The 13,084-nt window shown below is 40.7% G+C and overlaps 1 protein-coding gene across 2 annotated transcripts in view; it reads left to right on the forward strand.

Annotated features, from left to right (window-relative positions):
- The first annotated feature begins 3,428 nt into the window (after window positions 1–3,428).
- LOC139117123 (secretogranin-3-like) overlaps window positions 3,429–13,084 on the forward strand; it is a 31,764-nt gene continuing 22,108 nt past the window's right edge. The window contains exon 1 of one of the 2 annotated variants that reach the window (XR_011548458.1): window positions 3,429–3,688. Coding sequence is in view for 1 of the 2 variants with exons in the window: in XM_070679968.1 (XP_070536069.1) it covers window positions 3,619–3,688 (70 nt within the window). In the remaining variant the exon portion in view is untranslated. The remainder of the gene's footprint in view (window positions 3,689–13,084) is intronic. The other variant, XM_070679968.1, reaches the window with a different exon arrangement.

Consider the following 13,084-nt stretch of genomic DNA (forward strand, 5'->3'; position numbering starts at 1 on the left):
CTTTTAATTTCGAGGCGCGAACTGCCTTAACAGCTTTAACTATTAGTAATTAATGCCTTCATGGAATAAGAGGATTTGTTCTACTATTCCCCGGGCATGTTGAAATACAAAGGATGAGCCCTACATACAAAATGTATTATGGGTAGTTGACAATACCGACTGTGTTAACAAGTTGAACACTGGGACTTTCCACTAGTTTTCGAGGACGGAGCAAGACATTGCATTTCACCACCAGAACATTAAGTATATGGAAGATGTGTCAAAAGTTACAGCTAATGCAGCTTTAAACACCTGTTACATTTTGTTGTGACACGATTTTCGTAAAATATTACAGTCAGCATAAACTTATGGCTGCCATGAACAAGAATAGATGTGTAAGACCTTATGACGTCACCTTATCGATTTTGATACCGATTTAAAATCGTGTATTCATTCATGTCACCATGTTGAGTTACAAGGGTTAAACCCTGTCGTATTTATATATCCCTCAAACGTATATCTATGTATAATCTCCAAGCTCCGTTAACACACACACATTATATATATATATATATATATATATATATATATATATATATATATATATATATATTATATATGTATATATATGCCAATATTCGCCAATTTACGGTCACGTGGTACGCGTCATTTTAGCGCTGATATTCGCAAAAGAGCCAGTTACAGGTAAATGTTTTGAGAACAACCTTCCGGATCACAGTTCTGACGCGTGGTGTACTCTGCACCCGTGACGAGTGGGGAAGCAGGTGAATTTCTCGATTTTTTTTTTCATCAGTAAAATTGAATGGCATGCCATATTCGAGATGCAGCTCTGCTTTGTTTTACTCTCGGCCTTGAAATTCGCCTAGAACAGTATGTTTCCCTTGGCCTATAGGCTATACGTGACATAAGATATGTTATACCCGGGATGGATGGATGGATGGATGGATGGATGGATGGATGGATGGCTGGATGGCTGGCTGGATGGATTGCTTGATGGATGGATTGATGGATAAATAGATGGTCAGAAAATCGCTGGATTACTTCAGTTTCATTAGTCCGAAATCAATATTGTCAAATTACACACTGTTTTTGCTTAGCAGTCACGGTGTAAGACAGTTGTCGATCGAAATATCGATTGGAAGTATTTCGAATACATCATGTGTGCAAGCAAGTACTTGAGTTTTTTTTCACCATTTTTTGTTTAAGGTAGTATGCGCTTCGAAAATGAAAGACTTAAACTTTTGCTCAATCTTTCCTGAATGAAACTTTCATGTATTCTCTTACCAAATCAACAATAAAAATCTTGGTAACAAGCGAAACAAATTGTCCAACATTTTGCGATATTTGAAATTCAAAATGGCCGCCATTCCTGTGTAAACGCTAATGGGTAGAAATTTGGATTTTCGAAAAACTAAGACGATAAAAGTTTTTCTTTCTTCAAGAGCTTTAAAATGAGCCCCCACAAGTGGTACATCAGAAAAAAATGTAGAAATTTGAGAGTCCGACTATCAGTCTCCTAGGCGCGATCCATACCTTGATGTCAACCATGATATTCTATTTCTTGAAACATCGTTCAGCTTTGTCAACACAGCGTCTATGCCTGATAAATGCATCGTTGTTGTTTTCTTTTTTTAATTCTCGACCGGACAAGATTCACTTGTCAACAATGACAATGTAGTCTACACATGTACATGCTGGCTCGACAAGTTGAATACTGTGTATATCAACATGTTCCAGGGAGTAGAACAAGAAACGTGTTGTCGAAATTTAAAAAATAGTAAAACAATCATAAAAAGTTACAGCTACTGGCAGTTTAATCTGTCATGAACTGTCGGTACATATAAACTTGCTCCCTGTCCAGCCTAGTTGTTGATTATTCTTGAGTCGTTCCATATACAAACGACACGGGCGTTCGCGTTTTCTATGACGTTTCTTCAGTTGTTGTCATAAAACTATTGACGGTTACGCCAAAACATGCAACGAGGCATGACAAATCCACGCTGAGTCGTGATGCCCTGCCGCGACTTCAGATTTCAAATACTACAACTTGTAAATTATGGAATTTTATAGTTAGTGGCGATGTGCCGTTCCACGCTAACGAGCGGAAGTCATGTCGAGGTCTGGAGAAACCTGCCGACTTAGTTTAGGCGGGAACCCGGGTGATCGTTCAGTCAGTAAAGAGTCTGTGGAAAATCCTTTGAAGTATAATTTCGGACGACAATCACGCTTGTCTAACGTGAAATTTGCGAGCTTAATATGCAAATCATCGCGTCTGGCAATCATGAGAAATGCACAAAAATGATTGTTGATATTTGCGCAAACGACATTAGAAAAAGTAATCGCCTGTGCAAAGGGTTTTTGAATCAAAATTAAAACACGTTGTCAAGTTTCTCAGGCCAACACCTATATAACTGCCTTGTCAGCAGTTCCTACCGGCCGATGATAACAGCTACGAATTACGAGGACATGTGTCCCCCTCACTTTCTTAAATTGAGGTCGAAGGACGGTGATAGACATGGTGTTTGTAGGTTTAAAAGTCGAACTCCTCTCCACAGAGTTGCTCGAATTTTTATATGTTAGATCATAAAGCAATTACCGTATATTCAACTGACTCCAAGTCAAATTCAAAATTCCAAACATGTTTGCTTCATAACAAAGTTGATTTTGAAAAATTACGATCATGGTGAACACTCTTTTGTCGTTTAATTTTCAACATCGTTTCACCAAGCGTAAGTATGGCAAACACGACTTGATTTTAGGCCCATAATTTTTTTTCTGGCAATCATCTACCATAAATCAAAGAGACAGAAAATAAGTGACTGGCTAAATAGAAGAAATGGGAAATCGAGTCACTCATGTTGTCCCGTTTTCCAGACGACATTTGTGTTTTCTCGTGTGTTCAACGAACTGCTGTAAAAATGATACGTCACGACCGATATACATGTACTGGCCTAAATGTCGAGGGAATTATACTTGTCAACATCAGTCCAGGACGGAGCATTACTGAGCATTATTGACCTTCTCCTTCGCATGCAACCGTCGTGTTGCAACCAGATTTACACCGAGCATGTAGAACAGCGTTCCGCATTGTTGCCGCCGTCACCTGCGCGCTAGCACATACACACACGCTCTCTCTCTCTCTCTCTCTCTCTCTCTCTCTCTCTCTCTCTCTCTCTCTCTCTCTCTCTCTCTCTCTCTCTCATAATGTCAACCATGTGTTGCGTGGTTTCCTGGGCGACACAGATTCCATCCTCTTCCTTCGCATTCAACATAAATCGATCAATAAGGAACAGCAGTGGCATGCTTGATAAGATGCACGGATCAGCCAAGCAGCCTGCGTCTCGAGCACTGATTCGTCTGCCGCTTTCTTGCGTCGGTGACGTCGCCCTACGTCGGCAGTGACGTCAGCAGTTCTTAAAGAGACATCGTATATTGATCGCCTGCACATCGCTCTACGCTCTCAACCCGACTGCCCGCTCAACGACGCTAGACGACGGCAACTTGTGACCAGAACATCGCAGACAGTGAACGAGTTTTGTAACCTCTCTCCGAGAACACTTCGTCACAAGATTTTTTTTCTTTCAAGAATATAGCATTACTTTGAGGACATTTGCGACAATGAAGACACTTTTGGCGGTTTTCTTATTTTTCACAGTTTTTAACCTGTTCCACGCGGCTCCAGTAAAAGGTATGGATATTTATATTACCAATATCGCACCTATACCTAACGCTTCATGTCACTTCTAATTTGCCACGATGCTCAAGTAATTCCACTAGAGTTCATCTCATCATCATTTGACATCATTTTCTTAAGAATGATAGGATAGGTTGACCTAATTTCCTCGCATCGCCTTCATTAACTTTAATTGGCTAATTATTCCATCTCTGTGTTGTAACTGTGCACAGCGCTCTGCGTAAATTAGTCCTGCACGACACATTGATTTTGCTAATTCGAATCAATTGCAGACGGTGTTCTTTTAAAATTTACATGATCATGATCAAAAAGCCCGGAGGATACATTTCGCCAATCTGTTCCATGTGTTTCAATTTGACCTTCCTTCTTCAGAAGCTAGATTTTTCCGCCTTGAAGCGTTTTGCTTGTGCCTGCCGGCATCTTCAATTTGTACTGCTCTGCGCTTTTCGTCGTCATCGTCATCGCGCGCATTCGGACGCAATGCTCTTCCGCGCATCTTCATCATTTTCCCCGAGCTACGCCCTCCCTTCCTAAAAACCCAACCATCACAGTCGATTAACTCCGCCGCCCGACATCGGAATCCGTTATTATCTGTGATAGCTTGGGCGTTAGGCGGAGAACTCGACAAGTGGCAGTATTTGCCTCAGAGCGGCCAGCCTCCACACTGCAACCGCCTAGTCAGTGAACGAATGAATTACACTTGTTAGGGAGCGCTTCGCTCAATCATCTTACATCCCTGATCTCGGTGCGTTTTTTTTCCTTCAGTTCCACAGCCTAGATCTACCGATAATATATTCCCGGCAATTAAGAGCCTGATTTCTAAATTGAAATCGACTTTGCTAATTTATCGCTCATTACGCGCATCCCGTCATCTCGCACACCTGTGCATACATTAGGATGACGCGATGCCACCGACACTCACCTTTGAGTTAATGGGAATTTTGTCAGGAACCTTCAGATGAGAATATAATCATTAAAAATGATTTATTCAGAACCATCAGCATAAATTCACTTTAATTTTCCACCATTATGGTCGCGTAGTCGTGGGAATATCCATTCTGAATGATAACCTTTAGGGCTATTATCGGGACAATGTCTCTGTCTCCGTGCATTATTTTGCCAGTTAAGTATTATGTGAGGCGACAGCTGAATTGTTTCCAACAGTGGCGAAAGAGATGTTGGTACAACATCTTCAGCCGTGTTCAATAGAGAAAACAGCAAGCGAAAATTTTCTGTTATGTACCCGAAATACATGCAAATGAGCTGGACGACGGCCTTCAGAGCTGGAGACCTCAGTATAAACACAGACCCTTGAGAAAAACTCGAGGGTCAATGGTATGAGCTATACCTAGTTTGTATCTGGCTCTCACTTCACGAACACTCAAAACATCTGTGGGTTTTATTTTGAGAACGCGTCTCAAGATGTCGAGCAATGAACAAAACAACCACGTCCTCTCCTTTAACCATTTCTTGCCATACATATACAATCATGACAAAAGTGAGAAAAAAATCTTTAAAATTTCGGAGAAATTAGAGAGTGGATCCTTCATTTTTGAAAGTATGAAAACACGAAAAGACAGCATTTTACGCAACTTGGACACTTTGCACTTGCGCATTCTTTATATACGCTGTCATGAGAGGGAAGCTATCGTCTGTTGTGAGGTATTTTACGCGCCAAGAATTTTATTACCTGAAAATGTGAACCCGAAACGTGTTCCTGTCGAGGATAATGTTTATATCTCTGTTTTAATGGTTTTGCTAATTTCTGCTCCTGTGGGTATGTGTAAACCAATCGGGTATTGAGAGTAGCTTTAGTCACGCAGATTTTGATCCTTCTGGGCGATATTGCAATTACATAAACACGAAATATATCGACAGAACTTTATTCCACAGACAGATGCGTCTGCCCGTTCTATCTACAGTGTTTCTGCGAAATGTGGGCATTGTACGGAGAGCAGCCCTCATCTCCAATGCTACGTTTTCGGTGCTCCAGGATGTCGCCTTCATTGCTGATCTCCGTCGATATTGAAATTTGCGACTAATTGAAGATTCGTAGCCCCAGCTGTTTATATCTTCTCTCCCCTTTCCCCCCGAAGGAACGATATTTTGTAAATTGGGATTGAATAATTAGTTTTCAGTCGGTGAAATAAGCCACAGGTCACAGGACGACTGTCAGCGCTTGGCAAATTACGCGCTGTCCGATTCTCGCCTGTCCGCTGACGACATTCTTTTTTACTCGGAGAGCAACCGACTTTCGAAGGAAAGATGACGGGAGTCTTTTCGTCTTTTCGTGACCAAAATAGCGAAAACTTAAGACCCACAAAGATGAGAACAGAAATCCGACTATAGGCATTGTCCACAAAGAATCTATAAAGGTAAGAGGAATTGCGTTGAATTAAAATCTACAAAAAAGGGAAAAATGACGTAAGTCATGCTGCTGAAATTAAGAGCCCGACTATCGATAATCTTAATCGGCAACAGATCCATCGCGTTCGCTATTCGGAAACGCCATAAAAACGCAGGACGCCTTTTGTTGCCGGCTTCCTGGACATGAGATCATTACAGGAGCTACGTCACTAAGTTTCCTTGTCAACACGAACGGAATGTCCACGCGGACCACGTGATCTCATCGAGCCATCAACGGTGTCGACAGCACCTTCCCTTCTCAGTCACCTGTCAGGGCTCATTAAGATGCATAACCACAAAATACGTCTCCTTGAGAGAAAAAAAACGCGACTGTGGGCTGACACAAAAATTTTCGTCCTAGCAATTGCTAAGATAATGAACGCTTGGAAATGTCGTTGAGTACACCTTGGTTAGAAGAAAATGATCGTAAAATTGCGAAATGTAAGCGGAAAGTGCGACAACTCGGAGAAGGAAATACGAGTCAGCACTGAACAAATGTCGGCGTGTCTTATTGTTAATCCGTTAGCGAGACGGGTTATTAAGTGAGGTTAGCAGAAGTGTACTCAGAGCGCGGTTGCACTTCTTTACTTACACATATTTGAAGAAGAGACCTTTGGTATTCTAGAAATTCTGAATAAGTTCGCGTCCATGCACTGCGTGGGTGTATCTACCTTGTCGCATTACAACGGGTTTTTTGTACAAGTCATAGTGAGCTAAAACATGATTTCTTTGGAGAGAGACCAAACACCAAAAAAAATATGATAAAACGCTATCATAAAAAAACAGTAATGAGAACATTATTTTTGGAGTGGCCGTGATTTTAATTGCGTGCGTGTCATTAGTGAAACAAAGATGTAGGTTATATGTGGACAACGGTACATCTTGCGTCATCGTTGCCATAGCGATTATTTGCTTGTGGTATTGAATGCATAATTGCACAGAACATTACATCAAAAAGGAGTTGCCTTTTCTTTTGGTTTTATTTTTTATCTTCACTGAATTTCCTTTCTTTTGTCGACCTATCCGAAAAGCTTTTTTTTACTATCTTAATAGATATTCTTTGACTTTGATAAGCAGGAGCGCGCTCAAGTCTATTATGTTCGCTACAAAAGTGATGTTCGGTGGTTGGAACGGACAGGAAAGTAGACTGGGGCATCAGCGAGTCACTTTGCAAAATACAAAATTGTAGTTATGGGAAATAATCGTTATCATTTGGCTGACTAAACACGATTGCCACATTAGCATGACAAGTTGAGTCGATATTACGACGCTGTATGATGCGTGAAAAGACTTTGCTGAAGTTTGCGCGATGCATCATGGGGTGTCAATGACAACTTTTCTTGTTCTTGCGATGACGCGATGATTGCAATGACGATCATCATCATCATCATCATCATCATCATCATCATCATCATCATCATCATCATCATCATCATTGCTGTTTTGTTCTTTTTGATGCCTGTTGTCACGTGGTAGTTTTTTTCGTTTATGTTTCCTTTTTCGGTTGCGCTAAATTAAACACGCTACACATCCATGATTATAACAGGACAAACCGAGTTGCTGACAGTAAGATTGTGTAAATCATCATAGCAATCGCAAATAGAATAGTGAAGTCGACGTTGTTGTAGAAGAAATGATATTTTAGCTCGTTAGCATTGTAAAGTGTGCGGTCATCGCATATAATATCGCAGTCGACGTCAGTCGAAATACAAAGTAATATTCTGAGCTGATATTCACTGACTAAGTGGAGGGAAGGTTGGATCTTTGCCCTGTGTAGCTGTTCAAATCAAAGGTAGTATATACGCGGCTGACGTAAACCACAAATGACATGAAAGTCGGCATCGGAATCCGATGAGTGGATTTTCACCCCGAAGCGTGGCAAAGCATTACGTGAGGAAATTTGCCAAGCACGAACTCCCACATGAACACGTCGGCGCACAAAGGCCATCTCTGACGGTAATGTATCAAACAACAGCGAGCGAGTCGGATTGAGCTTACATCATGATGACGAGGAGAAGCGATCCGCTCAGCACGCCCGCACGCTGTAGAGGGAGGCAATATTCTACCGAGACCGTAGTATCGTTTCCGAAATGGAGATGATTAAAAGCCCGCATGAGCGATACTCTGGTACAGCGTTGCAAAATTGACGGATAGACGATATAATGAAAGGGTAGCTCCTATCAGCAAATATGATACACGCTTACCTGTCAGATTATCATAGTATTTTCATTTTGATTAACGAAACGACTGATTTGAAAGTCAGCGGTTTAGTTAATGTTTACTACATTTCATTTGAAGGGCTGGCCTAAATTCTCTAACAGTGGTTGCAATTAATTAACAAGTCTCCAATTTACTATCATTCCACGACCCAGTTCTTCTCATTAAATATGCAATTGTATTTCCTGTCTTGGGAGCTCACCTGAATACCGGTTCATCTGCGGCCGTGTGAATCAGTCGCCCTAAAAATGAAAGAAGAGGAGCATTATTGGATTACTGGTTAATGCGGCGTGTCTTCCAGTTTAGACCAGCTGGGCCAACCTAATTCCGGATGGGATATGCAAGGAGAAAAGCACGTGACAATAACCGCTCGATTTCCACGGATTCTTTAGAATGTAAACCGTCTCTTCATCTGCTTCACCGTGAAAACACGTTGTGAGTTTAACGTAGGCAGTACCCCATTATCTCCCTAATATGGATAACGATGATGATGATGATGATGATGATGATGATGATGATGATGATGATGATGATGATGATGATGATAGTGATGGTGATCATCATCATTATCATTATCATCACTATGGTCGTCATCATTGTCAACATCATCTTCATCATTATCGGGGTGATCGATTAAAAAAATCAGAGAACCAAAAAGTGATAAATTATTCTACAATATGCCAAGACTTCCAGAAGGCAGATTCTCAAATATTTAAATTTATAATAAGCTTGTCATCACTGCTCATGCGTTGCCTTTATGATTCTTTATGATTGAAGATACAAAGATCCCCAGACATGCGTTCTAACACAAAATAATGTAACGCAATGCCTCACACAATGTGCAAGAGAAATACGAAATTAGGGAGTAAAAAGGCATAGAACTGCTCGGAGCTCAATTACATATACCCCGAGTAGTGTAATCACTAATAGGGTGTCATAGGTCTGTAGGTGAATCGATACCGACCGTGCAATGACAGTGACTGCAGATAGAGCTGCATTAACTTCCTGCCTAAACGAGTCGACGATGCAAATATAAATCGGAATTATCAGACAAATAACTTAATATAGCTCATTCCTTCTCCTTTATTTGCCATGCTTTCGGGGGATGGATTTAAAACACGGCTGTGGTTTGTTTTCAACGTTTAATTTCCCCTCAGAAACCTTTAAAGCGTATATCCAAGGGCACCCAGATCATTAGATACTCGATTCAATCGATCACTGTGAGTGGTTCTTCTTCTGCAAGGTCAGATTTCTCACGAGAGTAGATATTGAGATTGCTTTGCACACCCCCTCCCTCCCTCATAGGAACATCACGACATGCTTGTCTTCGACACCCCCTACATCGACTTGTGCTGTGAGGAGCAGAGATCACTCGAGACCTCCCCGAGGTATTCTCCGTCGAGTGATAAGACGACGGGACATTTATTCGACTTGCCCTGACAAGATTTGTTAAACAACAGTGTAATGATTGTTATTAGCTGATTTGTTGAGATTGATGCAGCTCAACTTACCGAGTTGTGTTTAGTATTTATATATATATATAGGCCTATATATTATATATATATATATATATATATATATATATATATATATATATATATAATATATATTGCCTATCTTTTCCTGAATTTGTATTTTTCTCGTACTTTCTTGTCAGCTGCTGTCTGTTGTCCCCTATTTATGCTGTTTTCCTTTCTCTATCTGTGGCTCTTGCTTATACGTTCACTCCCTACAAGCTAACCTCCCCCGACACCCCCTCCCCTTGAACAGAAAGGTATTCTTGGTTCTGCAAGCATTCGAATGGAAGTATCACGTATCTGTTAACGGGCAACACTTTGACAAGTCATCAAGGACGCGGGAGTCCAGTGTATCGTTTGAGTGATTTGATAACACTGGGCAGTGTGCATGAACTACTTCGAAGGCCAGTGTTTCGGATGTAATTCCAATATCTGCATCCTGTCTGTTGAAATCACTTGTCAGATCCTGTTTGCGAATTCGTCGGTAGTAAGTGAATATTTTAAGACATGAAAAGCCAGTTTTCCCGTAATAGGCAATTACAATACGATTCATGGCATTGGCAGTCCCGTATGAACCCAGGAATTAACTGATAAGAAGTCATTATAACGTATTTTAGACTCTATTGAACATTTGAATCGGAGTCTGAGAATATTCCTTGAGCACTTCAGTCCGGTCCTTCTGTCGACAAGCGTCAGCGTGTTTTGCAAAACGCAACTCGCCACCTTGTGTATTGATTTTATTCGCGCTGATGTTCATTGTACTCAATGACATGCAGTCCTCACTTTGCATATAGTTTTCCCCTCAACAGTCGCACAACCTTCAAATTACTTGGGACAGGTACGCCAGGTATGTGTTTTTTTTCCGATAACCCGACCTTCCCTATTAAAAATCTCTCACCCTAAACATTTTCCTCATTTTCAAAAATCACGCACGATTTCGAAAAAATTGCTGTTTTTTATGTGTCACAACAAAATTATAATTAAAAATAAAAAGGTATAGCCCTACCCTATTTCCCGATGGCATGTTATTGGAAACAAAATATTGTTTGTGCCGTCAATATTGCGTTGTAAGATATACAGCCTTAGGAACACTGTATTGCTCGAAGGTGATTTGAAGCGCGCGAAACACGTTTACGCGGGAAAGAAGTCTGCTTGCAAAGGCTGTAGTGTGCTTTTATACATTGTAAGACAACTAGCGGTCGATTCAACATCGTCTGTTGAGAGAAAACATATTCGCAAAATACTTTGAGAGAGCGTATTCAGAAATCATCCCCCATGAAGTATTAAAAAGGAAAAGCCGGCAGCTTTCACAGACAAGAAAATGTAGAAGGCGAACCGTTTTCAAAAAAGCAAATAACGATATCCTCCTTTGAGGAAATTGCCCGCTTCGATTAATCAGCGGCGAACGATACTCTGCTATCAGTTTGTCAAGAAAGCGACCGAACGATTGAGCGCCAAACAATAAAACAATGCAGATGTGAATACGCTTGCGCGTTGAAGTACTGTTGAGGAAATTCAAATTTTTTGTTACACTTGATGGTTCAGATGAAATGAACCGTTTTCATAAAGAAAATAATACTGCCCGAAAGAAGAAAAGAGCGCGCCACGTTACAATGTTTTAAGATTGTGTTGGCTACTTCACATTTGAGAAAGAAGACACCGTTCCTCCCCTCTCTAATTGCATTGCTAACGACTTGTTGCTAAGTAATACTTGGCTATAACGTCGTGCTCGACGAACTACTGAACAAACGTCGGGGTTTTTTTCTGTCCTGCCTTGAGAACATAAGACGAAGCGGAGACACTTCCGAGGCGATTTATTAAAGAAAAAACTGAAAACAACGTGGGTACTGGGGTCGCTTGCGAATTTACTAGAAATTTTCATGAAATCATTTCACATACAGATCTGCCAATCACGCGAAACCATGACAACCGGATTGTCTTCATTCGCTTTTCGCAGTTAAAGGTCTTCATATTGAAAACATTTCTATTTGTACGCCCACGCGCGCACACACGGTAGCGTTTCGAGTGAAATTGCGCGTGGGATGCATGGCTGCATGACGTTGTCCGTTCCTCAGATTGTCCTCCGCGCAAGACTTAACAATGAACTTCCTCTACGTACGCCCCAGAATAGGGCATGTCTTCCAACAACAAAACTGGATTCATCCAAAGTCGGTCAGTAATAGCCCACCAAAATATTAATTTTCTAAACGTTTGCCATCACATAACCAATTTCTCTCTTCTGAGATAAGAAACCAACCCCACTTGGTTTGAATTCGAAGACTAAGTATTTTTATTCGCTCCCAACGACTAATGACGTTGGCGCAATATAACTGGCTTAATATGGCGGTGCAGAAGATCATCTCTGCGCTAATTAAGATAAGCAGACCAATATTAAAATGCACAATTGCTTCTATTTAAAAGATCAAATATCGAGATACAATTACAATGAAATGATTTACCGGGGAATTTTAGGGCGGATGCAGTCAATACGTCGTACTTAGCAACGAAAGGCATCTTTCTCCACCTTATCATCATATCTTCTTACCATGTGACATTTTTATTTATCGATCAAAGCGAGCCTCTCTATTATTACCTATATATTGAACGCCGCGAACGAGGTTCAGGGCAGTCTGCATGTTGAAAAATAAAAAAACAAACACATTTCGTACACAATCAGTGTATCATCGAAGCATTGCGTATCGTACAATCATTTTTTTAATTTGTTTATGCGGGGCAATCATTGCAGGGGAGAACTAATCACTAAAATAAATTTACCCATTGCATAAATTGAAAAATGTTGTTAAATGAAGTAGTTTAAGGTATACAGTCACCTGTAATCTAAATATGCCCATATATGGTCAAAGGGGCGTTCCTTGGTATTCAAAATGCCCATGTGAGGGCGCTGTTTTTAAAAAGCGGCCACCCGCTTAGATTTTCTCTTTCCATGGTAACTGTGGCAAAATTGGAACAGGTGACAGTATACCTTTAATCGTAATCAATTTTACATTATTTAGTCATCCTGCTAGCGTGTGTTCAGTTCGCGAAAATGTGGCTAAGGAAGGTTACACATTTGAATGTAGTCTGTCCAACAACTTCTTTTTATAAAACGTTGCTTTCAATCACACATCACAACTATTCATTATTGTTCTGACGTTTAGCAGAATGGCTTTCATGCTTGAACATTCGTGGGCTGGTTGCAGTGCTTTTTTCTCAGAAAATCGACACTTTGTCCTTCGTTCAAAAACACCTC

This window comes from Ptychodera flava, chromosome 18, assembly GCF_041260155.1.
Source record: "Ptychodera flava strain L36383 chromosome 18, AS_Pfla_20210202, whole genome shotgun sequence".
NCBI classification, from domain to species: domain Eukaryota; kingdom Metazoa; phylum Hemichordata; class Enteropneusta; family Ptychoderidae; genus Ptychodera; species Ptychodera flava.